At 40.0% G+C, this 25,840-nt stretch overlaps 1 protein-coding gene across 4 annotated transcripts in view; it reads right to left on the bottom strand.

Moving 5' to 3' along the window:
* Positions 1 to 25,840, bottom strand: part of EPB41L4A (erythrocyte membrane protein band 4.1 like 4A) — a 127,075-nt gene that overhangs the window by 12,439 nt on the left and 88,796 nt on the right. For all 4 annotated transcript variants that reach the window (XM_063421796.1, XM_063421797.1, XM_063421798.1 and 1 more), the window contains exons 14-19: positions 17,214 to 17,295; positions 12,969 to 13,052; positions 10,984 to 11,097; positions 8,582 to 8,629; positions 5,217 to 5,294; positions 921 to 1,040 (exon numbers count right to left, since the gene is read on the bottom strand). In XM_063421796.1, coding sequence (XP_063277866.1) covers positions 921 to 1,040; positions 5,217 to 5,294; positions 8,582 to 8,629; positions 10,984 to 11,097; positions 12,969 to 13,052; positions 17,214 to 17,295 — 526 coding nt within the window. The remainder of the gene's footprint in view (positions 1 to 920; positions 1,041 to 5,216; positions 5,295 to 8,581; positions 8,630 to 10,983; positions 11,098 to 12,968; positions 13,053 to 17,213; positions 17,296 to 25,840) is intronic.

The following is a 25,840-nucleotide window of genomic DNA, read 5'->3' as shown; positions in this document are numbered from 1 at the left end:
ACGTGACTTTTGTGCAGCTGAAAGTTAACAAGACTGTACAAAGCCTGTTAAAGTAGAAAATCCATTATTTGGATCTTTAAAGGTAAATTCTATTCCTCATACAGAAATAAAACTCTGCATTATAAAACTGGGACAGTAACAAGTTCTAGCAACATGGGCCACTGAAAACAGAACTCAAGTGGATTTTAATGCTGGAAACTTCAATACAGACTGTGGTTTTAGTGATATGAAACTGTGGCTACGCCCAAAATTAGGCCATTTTAGAAGAAAAATGTAAATTAAAGGGAACCAATATTTTCATTAGCTTGAGAAAATTAATTTCAAAAGCTAATAACTTCACCATGTCAGAACAGGGTGTAAGCAGGAGCAGCAGTGCCTTGGCAATACAGCTCTATCATGGAAATCCTGACATTGGGATGCAATATACCACTGACTCCTTCTTGTCAGGGATGGTTTGATATGGAAACATGAGGAGCTGCTTTCATCTGGAACACCACTGCAGATATTATATGAATAAACAGGTGTGCATGTATTTCATAAAAATGTTTGGAGCTATCAAGTAAAATCTCAATGCTTCCACAGACTTGCTGCCCAGAAAAGAGGAATCTCTCTATTTATTAATTATAGAACTAATATTCAATGAGCCCCAGAACTATCCAGGACTTCTTCCCAGGTGATGGCCAGAGCTTCTCAGCAGCTTTGTTACAAAGCCCTCTCTGCCTTATTATGCCCTAGAACTGAAATCACCAAACAAAGGCAATTTGACCACAAAGACAAATCTGCTCACTTGGGACTATACCATGTGAACAGCTGTGCTCCTCATCACTGAGGGCCACCACTACCCTAGAGATACTCCTCCTGCACTTTAACAGGATTGAACAGCCTTAATTTACACATCAAAGGGTGCAAGCGTTACATACGATCGAGATCTGTGCCTGGATCGCCGGTAGCTTGGATCTGCCTGGGTTTTCCCCTTCTGCCGCCGCAGCACAGCTTCCCACTGAGGAGCCGAGTCAACCATGTCATTCTCCTGCCGTGATCTGCGAAAGAGGGACCAAGGGTTTAGTCTGAGGGCAGGATGCTCTGAGAAGCAATGGGGTATTTTTCCCACACACACAAAAATCCAGCTCCTGCAATGCTGTAATTAAACTTTCATCTTGCTAAATTTTAACTAATGCTCCCAAACTACATTAACGTGTAAGAACTATATAAAAGGAAACTCGCTGATGTGTTACTTAGAAACAATATGAGCTACAAATGTAACAATCCATGCCTTTAAGGACAGACCCACAACTTGAATTCTTCTTCCCAGCCCAAGCCAAATATTTGGAATATTTTCCCTGTTTACATATCCACTCTACCTCATCTGCACCAAACAGGAGATCCACATCATGATGCAAGGTTCTATTATTACAACTTTCACAAGTATTTTACTGCAGCATGCACCTTCCTAGGATCCAGGGAAAAATCCCTTTGGCAAGTCCCCACTCAGAACCATCATCCTTTCATCCTAACCCGCATCAAAGCTCAGGATGCATGCAGATCTCCATGGCACTCAATCTGCACTATCCCTGAGGCTTTGGTCCCTGTCATGGCTTGTGTGAATCTAAATGATATGCTATGCCTTTTGTTTCTTATTTTTTTAAATTTGGTTTCTTTAAAATCTATGAATTCATTAATGGAATGCACTGTGGATTGAGACAAATATAAAAACCCTGTGAACTCAGCACATTTGTTAGCAGGCTGCAGTAATTCCACAATGCCACAGCCCTCCAGGCAGCCAGGCAGTGTTTGACTCAAGTTCCACAGATGCTTCCCACAGTTTCAAGGTTGCACATATGACTGCTGCGAGGAAGTGGTAAGGTGCTGGATCAAATGAATGTGCTTCATTACAGCAGTGAATTTAAAATTCAGCAGGGATTTCAAAACATCCCTGGAAAATATCACGCAAGCGTGGATTGTCTGATCGGATGGTATGACAGGCATACTGGAGAAACCAGAGGGGAAGACTGACAGGTAAAACAAACGAAGAAGGCAGCAGAGATAAAGGGATTACACTGGAGATGTAGGCAATGCAAAGTATGTTGTTGGTGCTCTTCACTTCAGAGGTACTTTTCTCTTTGAGTTTTGAATTGTATCAGGCTAAACCAGCTACACAGGCTTCTGCTTTTCCTTTAATCAGATATTCTCACACATGCATAATGAATTTTGAACTCAATCCCCAACTACTGTAAACAGCCACAACTCTACCAAATGGTATAAAGCTTCTGGAGAAGACTGCAACCTCAGGTTTTGATTTCTAAGCAAATATTTTTAAATCATCAGTCTGCTGACAGGTATTAACTTCTATCTGAGGTTTTAGTAGAAGGACTCACACAGCAACAAGTAATGTCTTGTGATTTTCATCCCATATAATCCAATTTGCACAAACAACAATCATCCCATATGGTACAGACACCACCAACTGCCTCCCACATATGCCAGGCAGTTGCACAAAAATATCGAAAATCTAAATATATAAAGTTAGCATTGCAACTATCAAAACAAGCAGTGTCAGCACACCTGAAGTACTGTTGCACCACAGCAGAACTCTACTACATGGAGACGTGAAGAAACAAAACATACACTTTGCAGCTGCAAAGAAAGGTAGTATGCTCACATTTAAATTTCTATTTAAAGGTACTTTTGAATAAAAACTGTTGCCCTTGTACTGAAAGCCCATTACAGATTTCCTTTCATTCTTTTCACTGAGCACTGGCACAGGTGGTGGCATCTTCATCCCTGGAGATACTGAAAGCTGCATGGGAATGGTCTGGACACCTGGCTCTTGGTGGCCTTGCTGGAGCAGTGGTTGGACCAGGTGGCACCCAGAGCTCCCTGCCAGCCTCACCCATCAGAGTCACCTCTCTGATTCTAATCAGAGGCACCTTCTAAGTGTAGTCAGGAAGGAAACTATACTTCAGTACACATTGTCTACTCCTTTAATATATTTTTATCTACATAATAAATTTTGACCACAGGATTGAAAATGAAAATGCATTTATTCTGTGATTGAAATATGCTCATCTCAGGTTCTTCTTCACTTTCATATGAACATGTGCTTAGGAGAAAACATTCATAGAATGGAATGAAACCTCAGAGACTGAGATCAGGTAATAAGATTTTCCCTAAGATTTTTCTAGTGTTCTACCTTCAGACACTCTCATCTACATTTCTGGTTTTCTCTGATAATTTTTCTTCTGGAAAATAGTTCACAGTGATCTCTTGTCATATATTCTATTCTAACAATATATTCTACTCTAATATGACCAGAAGCAGATTTCTATAGTTAATGTGAATACTCACTCATTTTATTACAATAAAATAAAACAGTTTTGTTTCTGCTTGTGTCAGGGACCTGATTATTGTACTGGAAAATGAATTGTATTAGTCTATGCAACAGCAGAAACTTGAGTAACAGTAAGCCTCATCACAATGTTCTATTTAACCCCGCTAGGGCTGGCTCATCTCTAAAAACAAGAAAGCTACTCAGGGCCTCTGACCTTTCAGCTTATTATGTTCCTGCTGTGGCTGCTAACGAAATGCAGAAATTCATTATGACTGGTTGCTTTCCTGCACCTGCTCACAAGGAACAAGTCTTAGACTTCCAGCTTATTTAACACTTATTTAATACATTGATAATGGTTTTTTATCTGGTTGGATTTTAAGTGATCACCTAAGAACAAGAGATGCTGAAAATTTAACATTTTCGCTGTATCTTACGTTCCTGAAAATGTGAAAAACTTAGAAACAACCCCAAAAATTGATTTTTTAAAATTTTTTTTTTCCATGAGGTGAGGAAGGGTTGGTAAAGGCCCTTTCATTTTTCACAAAATGATAAGCAGTACTTAATACTTCTTACAATTCAGTCTTTATATTGTCAGGAGTTCTTAAAAACATTCTTGTGGTCAGCCTCTAATTTCTTTCACTTGCTTGTGGAGCTCCTTGCACAAGGAGTTTCACAGGAGGAAAAAAACCTGGCAAGAGTGTTCTGGAAGAGAGGGGTACAAAATACCATTTACTGCTGATCAATGAAACTAGGCTCAGCATGTCATTTAAACTTCTGCTGGAAAACAAAACTTCCATGCACACTAGGTTATTGTTAGCCAAGTACCTTACAAAACTGTGCTCTAGTTTAGGTAAGTTTCAAAGAAATCTTATGTCTCAGATGTGCTTTATGCCATCCCATGTGAGTGTCACAATGAATTTTTAACATTTCTTTAACTACTGCAAGTCATGCTGAGAATGTAATTATACTGCATACTCCTGCAGCACTATCTAGCATGCAATTATTTCTAAGAGCTTCCAGGGATCTGGAAATCATTTATCACTGAATATAGATATGAAAAAATTATGGCAGCTCATGCAGACAGTAACTTAGAAACTTTGCCTTTAAAGAGCTCCTCTTTTGTCTAGTTATATTTCTCTTGCACTGTGTTTATGCAATATGAGGAAATTCTATGTGCTTTTAAAAAGTATATTTTCAGAAATACCTCTAGGATGTTGTTATCTCCAGTGCAACATAAAATATACAATTTGAAAGGAATTTACAGAAAATTGGTAGGCATGCCATCTTTTTCATACTAGCAACAAGAAAAATAGACTATATAACATAGGGCTTGTTAGCAGCACTTGATATGACCTATTGCTGTCCTATTAAAACTTGATACTGTACACACTTTGGGTTTGGGCCCACACCTGACATTTCAAAAACAAAATCTTCACACATTTAAAAACATTAATTTAAAAGCAACATTGAGATTCACATCCACTAAAATATTTTTACTTCTCAACAGCTTATTTTCTGCATGAAAAAATCTGCACTTGAGTTTGTGAGGTAAAAGTATATGCTGAGAATATAATTATCAAGTTGTTATCCACTTTATTTGCATTTATATTGCAAGTCTTTTGTAAATGTGCCCTGTACCTGATCTTGTGGTTCATTACCGAGCTCTTCCCAAGCAAAAGGAGGGCAGGCATTCATTGCATACAACTATAATTATGTATTCTGGCAATTATCACTCTTCTTATTCACAAAAGGGTCTTAACTGCCTTAGGAGGACTCTATACACATAAAATGTATTAAATCCCTTCTTACTAGGTTTCTCTGAGAAAAATCTTTCTCCATTTGTCTGTGTTTAATGTCTCCCTGTCTAAAATGTTTAATGTATTGTCACCTGTTTCTCTTCTTCCGATGCTCTCTGTTGGAATTTTCGGATTCACTGCCACTGCTGGTGTTACAGCGGGAACGCGACCTGGCGAAGAGAAAAGCAACATCTCAGGACAAATATATGTACTAACACTAAAATTATTGCAGTGCCAAATGAGGAAAGGACAACAGTGCAAAGATATTACTCAGAAAATCAGAATTAAAAGACTCTGGAGTTCTTGTCTACACCTGCAAGTCATATTATCCTTTTTCTCATTAATTGATTGGGAAGAACTGCTTCAAAAGTAGTGCAACCAGAGGGTAGTACCAGGTGAGTGTTATTCTCATTTTGAATAATTTCACTTTTTTTTTTTTAATTTGTATTATCATTCAGCATTCTTTTTGTGTGTATATGCCACATCAATGTGTTTCTTGGAGGTGTGAAATGTTTCATCTCTAATCTGCATGGCTCTTTCCTTCTTGCACATGAAAGTTTTGTGTCATGAAATTCTTCATAATACCAGTGAATTATGGTTGCCTTCAAGAAATTGTTGAGCCTTTAAATGCCTTGGTCCATAGAATCCATTCTCCCCTCTCTCCTAAATTAGGAAATCGTTAGCTTAAATAGCTCCCATTCAAACAAACATGTCTTACAATAATATGACAGCTAAAGTCTAGGAAAATCAATTCAACCCAGCTTGCCTGAAGGGAATAAATTTGGCAAACTGAAATTTCCCCCAGATAAGAAGCCTCTCCTTGTTTGAAAAGATATTCAAGATTTTTGCTTTTTAAATTTCATAGCTTTAGCTACATTTGTTTCCCTTTGCCCCCCAGGAAGGGAACTGAAGTTTTTTTCAGGGCATTGTTCCACTAGGCAAGGCATGATGAATTTAATACCTCAACAGACTAGGAGTAGCACAGAAGATACACAAAAGATAATGACCATCAATGACCACTAACAACCATTAACTCTAAACATCAACCCTGGCATGGTCAGAGATACCTGGTCTGGGAAAGGAGAGATAAGAATGAGAACCAAATTAGCATCAGAGGTGAACAAATTCATATCCAGTAGAAAACTAAATACTAAGAACTGCTTAACTTGGAACCAATGAACATTGAACCAATTAATCTCTATGGGTTTTGACTGTATAAAGCTAGTGAAAACTCTGGTGAAATGTATGTGTCATGTGATTATTTCCTCTACACACCCAGACTATGTGTGGATGAAATTATTTCTGTTGCACATCCTAGTCAGAACATCCTGGCCAGGATAAAGTAATGCCTTGATTCTCTAACACTGAAAATGCTGTTGGAGAGTTTTTGTTTTTCCCACAGTTTTGGTGGGAAAAAACTTTTGAGTTTTGGTGACATCCCCATCCCCAAACTTCATGTTCACAATTTAAAGCCATGTTGCCAGCTAAAAACACACTTTTCTGGGTGAAGTTCAAGGAGGGGATAAAAAATGTGTTATTATAGAAAATTGTACCCCAAAGGATTAAGGAAGATTAAAAGATGGTTTCAAAGAGAGTCACTCAAGCACAATGGAAGAGTTAAGAGCAATAAATGCTCTAGAACTGCAGCAGACCTTACACCGCCATAAATATACCTTTCTCCATCCCAGTCTTATCAGATGTTTAATAACTAGCATCAACATAAGTAAGCATTTTGAGCAACATTGTTCTTTCACACTTCCAGATCATTAGCATGAGTCTTTTCTTCTACATCTTTCAGTAGGACAAGAAGTTTCTTACTGTGATTTAAGTAATTTGTCTCATAAGGTACCAAAACAGCCAAAAATCACATTGTGGCAGGCAAAGTACAAGATAAAACATTCAGCTTTTCTGAATTTTCAGAAAAATAAGCCTCTCTCTAACTTTTCAGGAATGGAAATCTGATTCACCTTTTGGATACTGCACGTGGAATTACCTTGTGTTCCCCGTCAGGAAAGCACTTGTGGGGACACAGAAGGGCTCCTGAGCTGTCAGCTGAGTGGCAGCTGTTCACGCTTGTTGTCAGAATATTATCTTTCACTGAACATTAAATATAATCTTTTACTGAACTGAATAAAATACCAAATATGGGTGGGAAAAAGATAGTTTCCTAAATCACATGCAGGAACTCATGAGATCATTCTGATCTCTGACAATTTTAATGTGCCGTTTGTCCTTTATTCCCCTGTTTTCCTTGTCATGGAATATATTTGATATTTTGCAGGTGGAATACCTATATATTCTGGCATAAGGAACAGGAAAGAAATCATAGTCAGTTTTACAAGTCACAACAAATACTGCCTAGGAGAAGGCTTGGAGGCCGAAGGGCAGCTCACATTCTAGCACAGTCTTTTCCTGACTAAAATGAGAGAAGACTAGCCAAATCGTGAGAAAGTGGAGGTCTTTTGCAATATATAATAACAAACATGTGGGAAGAGGTTCGTTCTGAGTACAAAGGCTTTCCACATGAGACGCTTAACTAAATCTTCTCAGTTTTATGTTCTGGACATCTATTACAGGACTACCACTGGTACCCTGCAATGCTAACATCCTTCCAAAAATTATTCTGTAATCTCATAATAAGTACAAAGTATGTGAGCACTTTCTCTGGCTTCCTGTGATTGTCCCAAGATGTTTGTATCTCTGCCAGAGCTCCTTTCCCGTGCTGCAGTGATTCAGAGCCTGGGAGTGTCTTCTCTCCTTCCCAAGTTCCAGGAGCCTCTGACATTGAAATGCACTCCATTGTCTCCTTATTCCAGCAGTGCGAGCAGGATCTCAAGAGCAAGGAGAAGCACTAAACAGAGTCGCGACAAGCAGAAATGGCAAAAAGCTGAAGTTGTTGAAGGGCACACCCAAATTCACAACTGCATTTTATTTGAAAAGTGACAACTAGTCAAGTCTGAAATGGGAGATGGGGGCATGGAGCAGAAGCTTAAGAAAAAACCAAAAATTGTGCATGGCAGCAAGAGGACCATCAGGAATTACATATGTCTTTGTCCTTACCTCTGGCAGGACAATTCATCTCAGATGATAGAACACTTGCTTGCAAAACAGATCAATTAAAAGTGCATAGGGAGGCTGGAGAAGTAAAAACAAATCTGCAGATTTACAATCCAAAAGCTGAAACTTCTGGAAGTGACTTTCAAGTTGCAGATAAGCCCTTAGGAAATGTCACAAGTTGCTTCTAACATGGGGCAGGAACAATGTGCAGCAAGACTCTGCTCTGATGAGGCTGTGCCACAGAGCATTTTAGCAAAAGATAAATAAAAATTAAAAGGTCATAACACAACAAACCTTTTATGCATTTAGGAGGATGAGGGAGAAGGAAGGAGAGAAGGAGATGCAGTGAACCAAAATATGACCAGTTTCATTTCATAGATGCTATAGATAATATATTTACCTTCTCCTTTGCTTTAAATCTGAATCTTCTCCACTGTTTTGATTTCTCCTGTGACATTAAGGAAGTTTTAATGAAATTTCATAGAGTTACTTAATACAAATACACAGAACTACCCATTAAAAAAACACCTCACTATGTTTTAATTTTTTGATGGATTTTTTTCCCAGTATGATGTCAGGTAGAGAAAATAGGGCATGTGTTTGTCTTAAACCTTTCGGGACATCTTTACAATAAGTTGTGAAAGCATGATTACATTCAAGCTCTATTGCGAACCCCTGATTTGCAAAATTACGTGTGCTGGCCTTTAGAGTTTCTTGCTGTTTCCAACATAGCAGAGCCTGGTGGTTTCCTCTTAACTCCAATAAAGAGTACATAAACAGCACAGCTATTGTTATTAATAGTTGGAAAAGGAAAGTGCATGAATAAAACCAAGACTCAGGAAGGCATAATTAAGTTAAAAATCTACCTACTATTGTTGGTCTCCACAGCCTCACATATGAGATAAGACTTTTAAAAACATTCTGTTCATGTGGTAGCCCAAGAGAAAACTTGCTATTGGCATGACTGTCTGTCCAATGACTAGATCAGCCCAATGCAAATCCCAGATGATAAAACCAATTTCCTGCTGCACAGTGCACAAACACTTTTCTTTTCTTGATATGAGAGAGTTTTGCATTGCACATCTCTACTCTTCTGTTTTTACAAAGCCAAACAAGTCCTTCTGACAGCTAAGCTACCAATATATCAGAAAACCTGTGCTGGTTTTGTCTGCAGTAGTTAGTTTCCTTCACAGTGGCAGGGATGGGGCTGTGCTGAACATAGGGTTGATAATATAGACACACTTTTGTTATTGCTGAGCAGGGATTGCACAGAGCCAAGGCCACAATTGGGAGGAGACTGGGGGTACATGGGATGCTGGGAGGGGACACAGTCAGGACAGGAGACCCAGACTGACCAAAGGGATATTCCAGACGTTGTGACATCAGGCTCAGTGTATAAAGTGGGGGGAAGAGGAAGGGGGGAGATGTTTGCACTGATGGTGTTTGTCCTCCCAAGTCACCATTAGTGTGATGGGGCACTGCTCTGCTGGAAATGGCTGAACACCTGCTCACCCCCCACCACCATGGGAAGCAGTGAATTCATTCCTTGGTTTGATTTGCTTGTGTGCACAGCTTTTGCTTTCCCTATTAAACTGTTTCTCAACTGAAAAGGTTTCTACCTCTCACATTTCTGATCTCTCCCTGATCCTGCTGGTGTAGGAGTGAGTGAAGGGCTGCCTGGGGCTTAGCTAAGGTTAAAACATGAAAAACCCATTCAGGAAACACACTGCTATTAACACGTACAAGGACTCTATCCAACAGAACAAATAAACATAATTCCATTGCCCAAGAATTATACAGATTTATTTGGGGTCACTAAGCATGCACTATGGGTGAGTTTCTTCTCTCTTGTCCGAGACAGCTAATGGCAGATAAAAGGTCTGAAAAAGTTCAGAAACCTGACAAGGATGAAAGCTCCACATTAAGTTCCTCATCAATGTATCTGCATTGTCAGAGAACCAAGCTCTGGCTCTGAAGGCCAAATAGGTACTCATTTCAAGCTGTCAGAAAGAGATGTAACGCTCATGTGCTGGCTCCTAAGGCAGTTCTGGAAGACTGCAATGAATATTGCATAGCATCTGTGTTTGTTTATACTCCATAACAGATCACAGCACCAGGCAGGGTGCCTCAGTGATGAAAGCAGCTTTTCAGCAGGACAGATAACACACAGGTAACACACAATCTCTCAATACTCTATTTTTTTCAAAACTGTCCTCATAGTGCTTTTTGGACATGCTCAAAGACACACAGCACACAATCTCCACCCATGCTATTTTACTCCACTAAGTCATTCAATTCAGCTTGCACCAACTGAAGGTGTCACACAATTGAATTTTTGCTGGCATCCTCTCTAATGCAAAGTTCACATATGGGACTGCTGAAGACAGCTTTATGGCTCATTTGTGTAACCCTTGGGGCAGTTGAAGTAAAGAAATGTACCTATAACACTGCTTTGGAAGCTCACTGTCAAGCAACCAAATCCAACAGTGCTTTCATTCACCAGGCAAAAAGAGCTCCAGTAACTAAAGGAATCTTGTACGTGCCAATAATGAAACTTCACATTTTTAACATCATTTTCCCACAACTGCACACAAGCGAACAACCTGAACAAAGCTTCCTTTTCAAAAACAGCTGTGGTATTCTTGCTCAGGTGTTTTTTTTTGACTAACAACTGGCCCCTGGAATACCCAGGAATTCCCCTTTTCCCAGGACCCGGCTGTGTTTCCACAAGCTGAACTGAGCATGCAGAATCTCAAATTTCTACACAGAGAAGCTGGCAGTAATTAATCCTGAGACTCTTACCTCCTCCGAACAGGCTGCCCAGACTCATTCTCACTGCCACCAGATGGGTTTCTTCGGCAAGAGTAAGGGAACTTTGGTGATTTATTGCGGTCACTGGCAGAATTATACAGTCCACTAAGGTTAAAAAAGGAAGAGCAAAGAGTTAGCTTTAAAATTTCCAGGACAGTTAGGCCAGCTGACTGAGATTCAGCTTACAAAAATGAAAAGATTCATGCATACACACAAGTAATATTTGACTATACAAGATTTTCTGTGCATGTTCTATGTAAATGCAGATAGTACTGCTTTCTAGCAATAAATTTTTCACACTGAACCTTGATATGTAGGAGAGAGACCTCTTAGCATAGCCAAGTTAACAACTCCAACCTTACAAAATATAGATTTTAGTTTATTAATATTCTTTTACCATAATAAATTTCAGTGCTTTAGTATGGCGTATCCAACCCAGAGCTAGACATTTGTCATGTTTTCTGTGGATGTAGCTATGAAAACTTCCCATGTTCTGTCATGACATACATCTTCATCACAGAGCTGATGCTTGGGAACATGAAACAATTCCATCTCCATTTCTCTTCTGTTCATCCATCCAAACCTCTGCCAATGGTGTGGAGGTGTTCCAAGCTCCAGCTTTCTTTCTGCTTTCCTAAAAGCCTCTGACCTTCAAATTAAATACATTCCTCTTCATCTGATTCTGCAGACAGCTGATGACAGCACTGCTCTGCACAGGTGAAAAGTTCCCACAGCTCATCTCAATAAGAATTATTATTAAAAGCTGTGAAAGCCTCTGTGCAACATCCAGCCTACCTGTGTGTTTAAACCTGCATAGTGCTTTAGAATTAATAGGCTTCCAAACCTCAATTCTACCGTTGCTTGGCTCCTGCAATATCAAACCTCCTGCTGTCCTGAGAGCAATTCAAACACTGGCGACATAAAGTGACAAGGTGACACCACTTTTCTAAAAATAACCAAAGAAAGGTCTGTCCTAGCAAGAGAATATTTGCGTGCTGCTTTGCTCTTACTCCAGAAACTACTGCTGTTTACAGGAGTACAAGGGGTAAACCATCAGGGTGTCCCAAATGACACATCAGGTATCGATCTGAACTGTCATAGAAAAGCGGGACCATTCTGGATTACACTTTACATGCAGTCTGGTTCAATAACCTGTTTCCAGCATCAGCTGTAAACAACCAACTACAGGAAGCAAAACCCTGAAGACAGCTCCCCAGTGCTCCCTGAGTCCCACACCATTCCCAGTCCAGGGGACTCAGGGAGCCAGCTGCTGCACCCCTGTCTTCAGAAGCCCTTCAGGATTTTTGTTCCATGACTCACCCAGCTTCCCCGAGGAACTCACCTCCTTGTAGAGGAGCACCACGGGTCTCCCACTCATGGTGAGTCCCTACTGACTGCCTCTATTAGCACTTTTAAACCACCTTCAATAGGTTCACCTGAAGACCCTTAGTTATTTTGCTGTAAAAATAAAGCCCTGATTGCTTTCTCTTTTCACAGTATGACTTGTGATTTTCAAGATGTCATCCCCTGAAACCGCCTCTTTTGCAGTCTGAAGGAAGATTCCTATCTGCCTCTGCTCTTGCTCCTTGTACAGATTTACTGCAGAGCCTTTCACATTTTTTATCACCTTTGCTGCCCCCTCTCAAAGCCTATTGCTCTTCCTGAGACAAGGACATCAGATCTGCCTCCAAAATTCATGAAGCACATATGTAATCAACCAATTTATATAACGGTATAAAACTGTTCTCTTGCTTTACTAATAATTGCTAATTGTTTTTCTGACTGCTACACAGCTGTTGTTTTCTGTGTTGTCCATCATAACTCCACAGCACTTCATATCAATCAGAAATCTAACATTATTTTTTTTGTCCTCGTGTACCTCTCTTTACGTTTTTTGACAACAGAATCTACTGACCAGTCACACTTTAGGAGTCTTTCTGCCACTCTAATACCTAAGACAGCAAGTATTGCCTTACCTCTGTGGGCCATTTTCCTCCCATGGAGTGCTTGTTTTACTTCTTTGTGTTTGTGGACTGTTTTCATTTTTCATCTTTTTAAAGCTAAATAAGAGTACAGATACATACATATGTATATATTTATTTAAAAAAAAAATTACACAGATCACAGTTTGTTTTATACTGACCATTTAAAAATTAATTTTAAAGGCATACACTCATTAGAGAGACTCAGACTGGCATATAGTTATTTATTTGTTATGCAAAAGAGGGCAAAAAGCTGCTATGTTGAAAAATCTCTCCTAAAAGGAGCAATCCTGAGGAGAAGGAAAGGGAAGTTCAGGGAAGGGAAGGGGAGCGGGGAGGGGAAAGGGGAAAAGGGAAAGGGGGAAAGGATCATCTCTGCAAGCTCATAATTGTGGCAGCACTGAGTCAGAAAAACAGGCAGTCCTGTTTCCAAATAAACAAAACCAGATACTTAAGCAAGAGGTCTAACAGTAGGGCAGACATATCATATGATCTCATAATCTTCCATACTATGCAGTTAAGAGATTATTGAATCAGAGGTTTTACCTCATTTTTATTTTACAAAGCTCTTAACAAAACTCTCTTCCATGGATTTACCTAAATACCTTGCAAACATTTTTTAATTCTTCTCTTAAATAGTGCCTGGTAGGAGTATGTTCCAGTATCTGACTATGACTTAAACAATTATTTAATGTTATTTCAAAACTTCCACTTGGTTAAAAACTTCCATCCCTTGTTCCTGACCGTTCTGTGATTATAGAAAGAAATAACGAAAAACAAAGAGTTACGAACAATGGCTCCCTATTTGAAAACTCTATCCCTTAATATTTTTTTACATATTTTTAACTGTTTAATCTCTTTTCCAAGTGAAAGAACCACAGACTACTTAATGTCACCCAGTACAGGAGTCACCACATATCTCAGATTATCCTTATCATATTTCTCTAGCATTTTTCCAGGTGTACAGTACCTCATTTAAAATGGGTGCAACAAAGGCAGGGGTGATGAAAACTATTTAAGGCATAACAGATAACAGGTTCATAGGTTCACAGAGTAGGATATCCTTCTCATACCCTCCTCAGTATAAAGCCTTAGGTTTTATTTTTGCCGGAAAGACAGAAAGAGCTGACTTCACTGAGTGCTGCAACTACCAGGACAGTCACCTGGCTTGAGAGATGTATCAGCCTTTGTAACCCAGTCTCCCACCATACCTATGGGGATGGAGGGAAAAAGCAGTATGCTACAATTCTTCCTTTATTCTTATCATTCTTACAGTGTCATGTTTTACGTCTTCTGACCCATTAAAGCTTCCAGTTTATTGCTACCTTAAATGCTGGGAAATGGCTTTTAGCTGAAGCACACCCCTATCATTGCCCATGGCTGCTTTTCCTGCAGCACCATTTCTAGAGGTCTTTTCCTGCATGGACAAGCAGTTCACCTGAGACAGAATGAGGGAGCCACATCGATTTTCACTAAGGTCATCAAGTAGTATTACTGACAGCAACCCTGTACTATCATTAATACATCATATATTTGTAAAGTGCAACTCAAGCAGAAAAAATAAAAGCTTTACGGTTGCTTACAGAGAGAAGGATATAAGCAGGGAGTTCTTTCCCCAAGGCAGGAGGTGACAGACAGCTTTATGAAGGAATCGTGGCTCCTTAACTCACTAATCCACTTTTAACCTCAGCCTTTGGTTACTACAGGTCATTGAGTTAATCATTTAATTCTCACAGAGTGAACAAAATGCAAAGCTACAGTAAGTCAGAAGGAAAAGAAATTAAATTACGCCTTATCAGGTAAATAGTTTTCTTAATACTGCACCCATTAATTATTGACTCAGAGGTGCATGCAATCTATTCCCAGGCTTAAAAATACGTGCTTACTACAGACTGAGCAAGTAACTCAGATAAATACATTTCTGTCCCATATTGCAAAAAGGAATTGATTTGCACAGCATGAACTACTGAACAATACCAAGGCTGAACTTAAACAACTGTGAATACCATTTTCAAATCTTAAAAAGAGAAAGAAAAAATATGTGGGAGGTGAATTTACTGCAATAAATTCCCAAGTCATTATTCATTTGGAACAGATACACACTTTACAGACAGAAAGCTAGAGCGCAGTAGCTCTTCAAATACCAACAGTATCTCCAGGAATTCAGTTGCAAAAGGTACTGAGTTCATTCAAAGTATCTGAAAGGGTTAGGATCTGGATTTCCTGTGAGATTTCATTGGGGGATTTTTATGATTTGAGTTTATACCACTTTACACAGAAGCAATTAACTATAGATCTCAACAATGAATGAAATGTTAAATGGGAAAACTCAGCTTGTGAACACTACTGAAAGATGCTCTGCAAGTATCACTGACAATTCATGCAAGAATTATATAGGATGGAGCAAACTTCCAAACTGTAAGTGCTGCCTCACATACAAGAAGCCTGGTAGACACAAAAGGCATTTTTCATGTGCAGACAGAGACACAGAGAAAAACATCAAATCCTAAATAGAAAAACAACTTCCAACACTTTTTTTTTCCTGGAAGTGACCAACACTGTCTAAAACATGACTCAGTAAGAATCTGCCCATGAACTGCTTTTAAACTGTCAATGTAAGAAACTAAACTCAGAAACCTTGAAGCTGTCATATTGAGAGCCACTTATTCTGGTTCTTCCTCTAAAACCTGCCTATCCATTTCTTTTTAACAGCTCATTACTAAAAATTATGTAGTGAAGAACTCTCATGCCTCCCAAAATGATGATCTCCTTTATATCTTTCTTTCTCCTAACAAACCACACAACAACACACGGTGAAGCAGTCAGGGTCCTCTGGATGTCATCTGGTGCAGCTGCCCGCTCTAGCAGGTGACCCAGATTCAGTTGTTCAGAACTATTCCCAGACAGCTGTGGCATTATCTCCAAGGATGGAGACTCCACCGCATTTCTGGACAATCTTCACCAGTGTCTGCACAGGGAAAAATTATTTCCTGATGTTCAGAGAGAACTTCTTTTGCTTCAGTGTGTGCCTGCCTGGTCCTGTCACTGGGCACCACTGGAAGAAGCCTGGATCCATCCTCTTTGTGCTTTCCCATCATGTATTTTTTTACCTCTGTATTGTATTCTACTTAATGGTTTAGCTTCAGCATGACCAAGTGACAAAATCATAAACTTTCTTTTAACACATGATTAGCACTATTTTCTAAGGACTAGAATAGTGGATTCAATTTTCCTCATAATGAGAAAGCAATTTAACTCAGCTTTTCTTTTGGAGATCAGCTCTTCTAAATGTTGGGCAATAGAGAACACAATTCACCAAGTATTTTAGATCCTTTTCCAGAGGTCACTCCAGACACGTAGTTTGTGAAGCTCACAGTTTCAATGCATAGGTGAGCCCTGTCAAGGGTTACTAAGTCAAGAAAGAAACCCAGCTGTCCAGATTGCAAAACATGCAGAGACAGATATCCAGGCAACTAAACAGAAGTGCTGTGTTTTCGACAGCACTTTAATTCTTTTGTCAGATCACTCTTTTTCTGATTCAGGCACATAAATTCCACCTAAAATTAGGGGTGAATCTGAGCCTTACCTCTTCCTTTCAAATATGCTTAATAACCAGAGATGTGCACTTCAGCACTGATAAATTAGACACAGCAGAACACACAAGTCCAGAGGAGCCCTGGTAATTCACTGCTCCTACAGAGCAGGAACAAACATTCCTGATTTTTATTACAATTTAAACAGTGTAATGGGCAATCGTTACAAGATTAACAAACCTGCTGGGAGAGAGCCCGTGCTCCTCCCTGTCCACACACCCCAATCTTTCCCTGTTTAGAGACAAGGCCCATGCCCTGAGAGCTCTGACAGCCAGCCCACATCTCCCAGGGGAGAGACAAATAGGACTTCACAGAGCTGTCCTGACAAGTACCCTTTGGGTCATTACCTGTTTTTTTCCTATTTAAACCTGAGACTGTCTGCTTTTCTTAAGCACATTAAATTGTGCTGATTTATGGGTTTTCAAGCCCTGTGTTGCCTCAGATCCCTGTTCCACATTGATTGGAAGATCAGGGTTTTATAGAATGAATTATTTGGCAACACTCTCTTACCTTTGTCAGCAGATGATCAGATGGTCCTGAACTCAAGGGCAGGAAAAACTGACACTAATGATTACTAAATGTGTTCCTCTATCCAATGTGGTGTACAACTTCTTAAAAGTTGTAAGGACACTGCGGGTCTACATACCTTTTCACTGGAGAAGGTGCAATAATTTTGGTAGTTCCTTCATTTTCCCCATTTATTGTAATCTGGCTCATGTCCTTAGAACCTGGGGAAAAAAAAGCCCAAAACAGATGAGTCTTGTAACATAAATGTTTGTGCACCTATTCAGCATAATCACCTACAGGGCAGCATGAGAGATAAAACAACATACAAGATATCTAGTGCATGCTTTTCTTGTTAAGGGTGTGTAAGGATCACACCTTTGTGTCTTATCCTTATTTCTAGTTGTACCAGGGCACAATAACGTTTAACATCAAGCATATTCAATACTCTTTGACATAAAACAGAGAAATCTGAAGTTGTGGCTCTCAAAGGGATCCTCTGCCACTGTCAGCAGAAGGAAATTCCTTGCTCAGTCAAAAATGAGAATAAAGGTGTGAGGAGAATACAGTTTGGTTCCTGCTGATGCTATGATTTCAGTTTCCTTGTTTTGCTACTAATATTAATTTGTCATTTTCCTTCAGTTCACACATTGCGTTTCCACCAAATTAGCAATTTCAGACATTTTTACAAAACTGTTACTGTCTATAGAAATGAATGTCAAGTAGAACAACAAAACAATATCATTATTGATGTAGACATCCTCTGGACAGGATTCTGAGCATGTTCATTGAAGATAATTAAAGAGATTGAACATTATAATACGATGTCCTCTGGACACAAGCAACAGCATCACAGTGTTGTTAATATAGTGGTACAAAGCCATTTTGACTGGCTAAACCAAAAATATGATGTCTTAAATTAAGATGTGCAAAGATTGGCATTGTAAGTTTTCTCCTCAGCCTCAGAGAAAGGATTTCTTCACAATCTCACGCAACTTCCCATACCACCCTTTTGACATACAAAGTCTCTGCACCCTACCTCAAAACAAATACTTGAGATTTTCTAAGGCATTCTGTCTGCTCATCAGTTGGTTCTCTTACAAGTTAGATTTGCCAGTCTTCCACAAAAATCAGCAAATATATGACTTTTTCAAATTAAGGAATTGATCTCAGTGCTTTACATATTCCTCTGTAAGGCAGTTTTCAATTAAGTCACGGAAAGCCCTTGTCACTTAATGGGAGTAATAAAGACTTGTGCTCCAAAACATCATAGTGAAACAACTGCCAGAAAAACAGCTAAGGGTCATATGATAGAAAAGTAATAGACACGTCCTTTGCTATGTTTGGTAATATCCTTACCATTCTGCAGGCACCCAGTCACCTTTGGGCATCAGGCCATGGTGGGTTAATCAGGAGCTTTCTGTCTGCACTTACAGAAACTGTAATTATTGTCTCCAGGTATGTTCCATCTGATATATCTTTTACTGACTACAGTACTACTAGTAAGTTCTACCAGCTTATACCTCTGCATGACATAATTACCTAATATAAAAGAGCAGACTCCAAAAACACTGTCCAAACACTATCTCCAGTGCAAAAACTTAGATATATCACTGTTTCTTGCTTGCTGAGGCAACAGACCTCTCAAAAATACCTCAGACAGGCAGAAATATTGAATATCTCATTTGTGGACAGTTTTCCTGGTTGTTTACATTTGTCTGGATAAGGTACTCTCAGGATTAAATGCACTGCACTGAACTTTTCCAGTGAGGTGAATGCACACACTTAATTCCCTTTTACAGCCATCTTGATGCTGATTTGTCCATTCAATTCAAGCCAAATATTACATTTTTAAAAACTCAAGTGGCCAAAACCATATCAGCCCGGCAAGGCAGTTAGCTTGGCATGTCTGTTTCTTATCAGGTAAGGCCACTTAACTGACGTTATCTGTAAGCAGTGTTTGTGTTAAAACCAAACCATGACAGCAGCAGACAATGAGACCAAATGGAAAATATGCAGTAAGAGTACATATGCTTTGTACCCTGGGCTACTATGAGCCTACAAAAGCCTACAATACTGTGCTGTCTACACCAGCACAGTTTACTCCATGATAATGGCGGTTTTTCTTACTAGTTTCTAAGCCTGTAGCCTCAAGAATCTGTTTATCTCATACCCCATGACTGAAATGCAGAAGCAGTCACATCCATCCTTTCACCAAACACTGGATTTTAAGTAAGCTTTAAAATGCAAAGCTCAAAGTATATAAATTAGGAAACAGCTAAAATCACGCCAAAATCCATTTTCTCAAAAATCTAACTTTCAAACCCAATCTTACAGTTCACTGGGAAAAGACTTTGACTGAGCCAGACCAACAGTTCTACCTATCATGGCTACTGGTAGGGTAGCAACTGGTGTCCGTGGTAAAATGTGACTGCTTAGGGATTATCACAATACAGAGAGTACTGTAGTTGTAATACCCACACCCAGCTCTACACCTGACTTCTAAATCAGACTGGCAGCACTTATTTTACTCTGGTTTATACAACTACCCCGCATGCAAAGGCAGGGACAAACCACGTCCTCAGCTGCCAAACAACAACGAACCCTAAGCAATGTGTTTTCCACCACTGCATAAACTCAGACTCACAGCAAGAGGTCCGGTCACATCCATATTTGTCCTGAGAGGATGTTCCTAAGGAGCTTTTAATGTTCAGCAGTCAGCCAAAAGACTAATGAACACTTTCACTCTACGTTGCGAACATTATCGGTCTGGCCCTTAGACAGTAAGACAGAACAGTGAGAGATCCTGTTCCATGCTTGAGTTTATTATTTGCAAGCAGGGCAAAATGCAACTGTAATTCTCTCTCAGCTAACTGAAAGGGGAAAAATAAGCAAATTAAACCAGTTACACTTATCTTCCTCACAAGGCTTCACAGAACTAAACAAAAAAAAATCTAAATGAACGCCAACTTGAATACCACCTTCAATATACAGAAAAAAACCCCACCCATGGACTAATATAAAAACATCGTCTAAATCTAATATAAAATCACAGCCAATACAGTTTTCTGGTATGATTTTCCACTAGCCCTAGAACAACTGAGATATAAAATATATCAAACAAGTGACAAAATGAAGGTTACTGCATTTTAAACCATTGTAATCTATATTCTAGGAAAATAATCTGCCATGCTAAAGCCAAAAGGCCTGCATTGTTTATCCTATCAGGGGAAGCAATCAATGGCAGTGGCTTTCATACACAAAAAATAGTTTTTCTCTGTTGATGGTATCATCTTCTTCAATCTCGCATTAAACCACAAATATTTTTTACTGAAAAGAGAAACAATGTTTTCTATCACTGTCTTGGCCAGCACCTGCTCCAGCTCTTAACACAGAGTTCACCAAGTGTCTGCAGTCCTAAGGACTTTGATGTACTTTAGTGGACCAATGAGACAAAGAAACACTGTTGCTCAGCTCTGATAGCAATAACTAACCTCTACCTTCAGGTGACACAAAAAAAAATAAATATAAAAAGCACATACTATGTTTATAACACCAGAATATATACACAAAAAGAAACAAGGGAAAGGGGTTTAATTAGATGTCAGAGGTTAGAGGTTTTAGCACTTCACAGACACTTATCTGATGGAGGCAATGCTAATTTTATATGCTGCAGTCATGCGCTTGTTCTAACTGAGAGATTAAACAAAATCAAAACGGCTAATTGCAGTGGCTGCAAAAATGAAGCCTTTAATACATTTCACCTTGCAGTCTTAAGAAAAGATAAAAGGGGAAAGAAGCATATGAGGAAAGATGCTGAACTCAGAGAAGGTGGAAGGAAGTTATTTCATATGAGCTACTTGTGAGCTGTTGTTGGATTTCAGGAAGTAAATGGAAACCTGACTTTCATTCAAAAACAATTAAATTATAAGCCTTTGTGCAGCTGAATCCTAAGTAAAGTGGTATGTGACAGAAAATACCCTAAGATATAATACAGGCAAACTAAAATCACCGTGTTTAAAATGTTGGACCAGTCATATTTAACCTTAATACACCACACTACAAAAATAAAGAAAATTAAGAACGAAAGACTAGCCATCAACGATGACCATCTGCATAGTGTCATTATGCAAAAGGAATATTTATTTTAAGAAGAAATGGAATTTAATTTTCTCAGACATTTTAGTCAGGGAAAATTTTACATTACTCATAAAACTTATTAGATACCAGCTTAGTTTCCAAAATAAAAAATAGTCCACAAAAGAAAATCAACATTGGGATAATATATTTAAGCAAATGATGCTTAAAATATTCCAAATAGACTTGATTTACTGGAATTTTTTATATCTAAGAATAACTTTAGTGGAAAAGAGGTAGATTTATTTTATGCAATAGACTATCATATGTCTGACAGCAAGGAGAAGCAGCATTAGCCTTCAGTCAGCTTCTGAAAGACTGTTTAAATGGAGGAAGAGGATTCAATGTTTATCACTGTGAATAGCAAAGACAAACTTGACGAAAAAAAAAGGAGAAAATGTGCTTATTCATAGAGAAAGATGGCATTTTAAAGACATAGCTCTCTTTCTTCAGCCCATATTTGGAGTGGGAAATGAAACAAACTCATTTAACATTATTATAATCTAAGTTAATACACTTGGCCCAATGGAATATGACTACAGACTTGGAACACATGGGTAATCAATTAACTTTAATTTAAAAGGAAAACAGATGGATGATAGAGATAACACAAGTACATGTAAATAAAATGGTGAAAAAGCAGACATTTTATTTTAAAGTGGGAGAATGTGTTTAAAGCCACCAAAATAGCAAACGTGTTGCCCAGAGAATTCTGCATCACAAGACATCAGCAGAAGAGGCTACAGGAAGGTTTCAGTTTTCTTCACATTTCCAGCCAAAGAGACTGAAAACAAAATGAACAAACACAACACATGCACAGCCTTACAGCAACACAGACCGACCTTTGCTGCCTGGGCTAAGGCAAACCTTATTGCAAAACAAGAGCTGAGTTTTAGGTGACAAATAGCCACACAAATTTCCTGAAATATAACCAGGGCCTAATGAGGTAGGAAATAATGTTTGGCTTGAACTGCTGCCCTAAGAACAGGACAATCCAGCTGAACAAAAAGTTTAGTCATTAGGTTCAAGGGTGAACAGCTTCTTGTCCTCTCAGACATTTAAAACTGCACACACAATGAAACATACCAGAATCAGAAAACAAAGCAATTCTTCTCCTTTTACACTAAATAAAATAAAATAAATGTTTTTAAAATGTTGTAAATTGTCTCTATTTTCTAAGGCTATACTTTTAATTATGTTACATTCCAAGAGCCACCACAACTAAAAAGCAGAGCACACCAATTTTGTTTCTAAATCAAAAGACATAAGACCACATTCAGGATAAACACTGGAGATTTCCAGAGGTATGTATCTGCTCTCTTTTTAAAAACAGGTTCTCAAATTCTACAGTGGCATATTAAACCACAATAAAAGAGAGATATTGTTTACATTTTAAAGCCCAGACATGTTTATTTCTGAAATGGCAAACACATACACACACACACGTGCTTAACTCCATGCACAAATTTGACTGAACTATGTGTGCCTTCTGTCATAGATGAAGCTAAGTAATAGCCATGTAATCATATGTAGATCTGGAGCTTGACATCTCTATTACCAAATTTCAGGAAGTATCTGTTATCTAGGGAATGACTTCTGTGATCCAAGGTTAACCCTATCTCCTCTAACACCTTGTGCTGGTTTGAAAGTAAAATCAATGAGAGACTCCAAGTCAGAAATACGATTTATTAGGAGAGAGAGAGAAAAAGTAAAATAAAGAGTAAAGTAAAGAGTAAAGTAAAGTAAAATAAAAGCAATAGCACAAAAAACCACTGACAGAGTCAGAATACAGCATGGCACCCTGTTAGTTAGAGTGGTGGTAGCAGTCCAGATGAAGTGGTCTTGTTGAAGCAGTGACCCTGTAGAAAGCTCTGGTAGCTCTTGTCCTCTGGGAATCCTGAGGAATCCAGCCTGCTGTGCTGTCCCAAATCCCAGATTATATCTGGATGGGAATGCTTGGCTCCTCCCCCTGGGCGCAGCACCTCACAATGGGCTGATATCATTCTATGAGTCCTGCAGTGGGTCCTTGATTGCCCATTAAACAGAGAGAGCTCCCAGAGGGAGTTACCAATGAGTGATATGGCAAGGCATTGATGGCCCATTAACAGAAGATAGTCCGGAGGGAGGAGGCAAGGGAAACTGCCCCACCTAGTTCCAACAGCTCCTGAAGATGGTGATAGAATACATATTTTGAGCACATCTTACATTGCAACCTAGGACATAATCCACCCTTTATTCTATTACCATCTACATCCTACCCGAATCAATACATTCTTACAGATACATATATATATATCCAGAATGAATCCTTACACTCAGTTTTCACTCAAAATTAGGTCTCTTTGTGGTACACAATGGGTTTCCTCATCTTTCCACACTACCCACCAAGTGTAAACAGATCCTTGAGCAAAAACAATCCCATGGGTGGGTCTGCCTTTGCCTGAGGTGGGATTAATCCAAGCAGTCTTTCCCAAAATACCTTTCATGTGTACCACATGGACTTTATCTCCATGTACTGTGTGCAAGGGTTCAGACTGGGCAGGACCAGCTCGGTTGATGGAGCCTTGAGTGTTGAAGATCCACGTGGCTTTCGCTAAGTTCATTTCCCAATTCTTGAAGGTCCCCCCACCAAGTGCCTTCAGGGTAGTCTTCAGTAGTCCATTGCACCGTTTAACTTTCCCAGCAGCTGGTGCATGATAAGGGATGTGATATATCCATTTGATGCCATGTTCTCTGGCCCAGGTGTTTATAAGGCCGTTCTTGAAATGGGTCCAGTTGTCTGACTCGATTCTCTCAGGGGTGCCATGTCTCCACAGGACTTGCTTTTCTAGGCCCAAGATGGTATTCCGGGCAGTAGCGTGAGGCACAGGATAGGTCTCCAACCATCCACTGGTTGCTTATACGATGGTCAGCACATAGCACTTGCCTTGGCGGGTTTGGGGAAGGGTGATGTAGTCAATTTACTAGGCCTCCCCATACCTGTACTTCAACCATAGTCCACTGTACCACAGGGGCTTCACCCGCTTGGCCTGTTTGATTGCAGTGCAGGTCTCACAGTTGTGGATGACCTGTGAGATGTTGTCCACAGTAAGGTTCACCCCTCGATCACGAGCCCATCAGTATATTGCATCTCTCCCCTGATGACCAGAAGCAACATGGGCCCAACAAGCCAGGAAAAATTCTCCCTTGTGTGCCAGTCTAGATCCATCTGTGATACTTTCACCGTGGCAGCTTTGTCCACCTGCTCGTTGTTGCGATGCTCTTCAGTAGCCCGACTCTTGGGTACGTGTGCATCCACGTGTCAAACCTTCACGGTCAGTTTCTCTACCCGGGTGACGATGTCCTGCCAAATCTCAGCGGCCCAGATGGGTTTCCCTCTGGGCTGCCAGTTGGCCTTTTTCCAGCAATTCAGCCATCCCCACAGGGCATTAACTACCATCCAGGAGTTGGTGTAGAGATAGAGCCTTGGCCACTTCTCTCATTTGGCAATATCCAAAGCCAGCTGGACAGCTTTAAGCTCTGCAACCTGATTCGATCCACCTTGTCCCTCAGTAGCTTGTGCAACTCCTCGTGTGGGGCTCCATACTGCAGCTTTCCATTTCCGTTTAGCACCTACAATTCAACAGGAACCATCAGTGAAGAGGGCATATCGTCTTTCCGTCTTCAGTAGCTCATTATATGGTGTGGCTTCCTCAGCACGTGTCACTTGCTCTTCTTCTTCAGAAGATAATCCAAAAGTCTCACCTTCAGGCCAGTTTGTTATAATTTCCAGAATCCCAGGGTGATTCGGGTTTCCAATACAGGCGCGCTGTGTAATGAGGGCAGTCCATTTGCTCCATGTTGTGTCAGTGTCATGATGTGTGGAAAGAACCTTTCCCTTGAACATCCACCCCAGCACTGGTAGTCGGGATGCCAGAAGTAGCTGTGTTTCAGTCCCTTCTGAGGCAGCTTGAACTCCTTCATAGGCAGCCAAGATTTCCTTCTCTGTTGGAGTATAGTTGGCTTCAGACCCTCTGTAGCTTTGACTCCAGAATGCCAGTGGTCAGCCCCAAGTCTCACCAGGCACCTTCTTGCCTCCAGGACAGGCCATGGCTCCCAACTGCAGAGTAGAGCACATTCTTCACCTCTGGTCCTGTCCTGACTGGGCCAAGGGCTACTGCAGGAGACATCTCCTGCTTGATCTGGGCAAAGGCTTGCTGCTGTTCAGGGCCCCAGTGGAAATCGTTCTTCTTGCGGGTTACCCGGTAGAGAGGGCTCACAATGTGGCTGTGCTCAGGAATGTGCATTCTCCAAAAGCCTATGGCACCCAGGAAAGCTCATATTTCCTTCTTGTTGGTAGGGGTGGACATGGCAGGGATCTTATTGATTACTTCTGTGGGGATCTGGTGACGTTCATCTTGCCACTTGACTCCCAGAAACTGAATTTCTTGAGCCAGTCCCTTAACCTTACTTTGCTTAATGGCAAAACCAGCTTTCAGCAGAATCTGGATAATTTTCTCTTCTTTCTCGAAAGCTTCCCTTGCTGTGTTCCCACACACAATGATGTCATAGATATACTCTAGATGTTCAGGAGCCTCGCCCTTTTCCAGTGCAGCCTGGATCAGTCCATGGCAGATGGTGGGACTGTGCTTC

Source organism: Prinia subflava, chromosome Z (genome assembly GCF_021018805.1).
Source record: "Prinia subflava isolate CZ2003 ecotype Zambia chromosome Z, Cam_Psub_1.2, whole genome shotgun sequence".
In the NCBI taxonomy this organism is placed as follows: Eukaryota; Metazoa; Chordata; class Aves; order Passeriformes; family Cisticolidae; genus Prinia; species Prinia subflava.
Note: the sequence above shows the minus strand (reverse complement) of the source record. Positions and strands in the feature narration are given on the sequence as shown.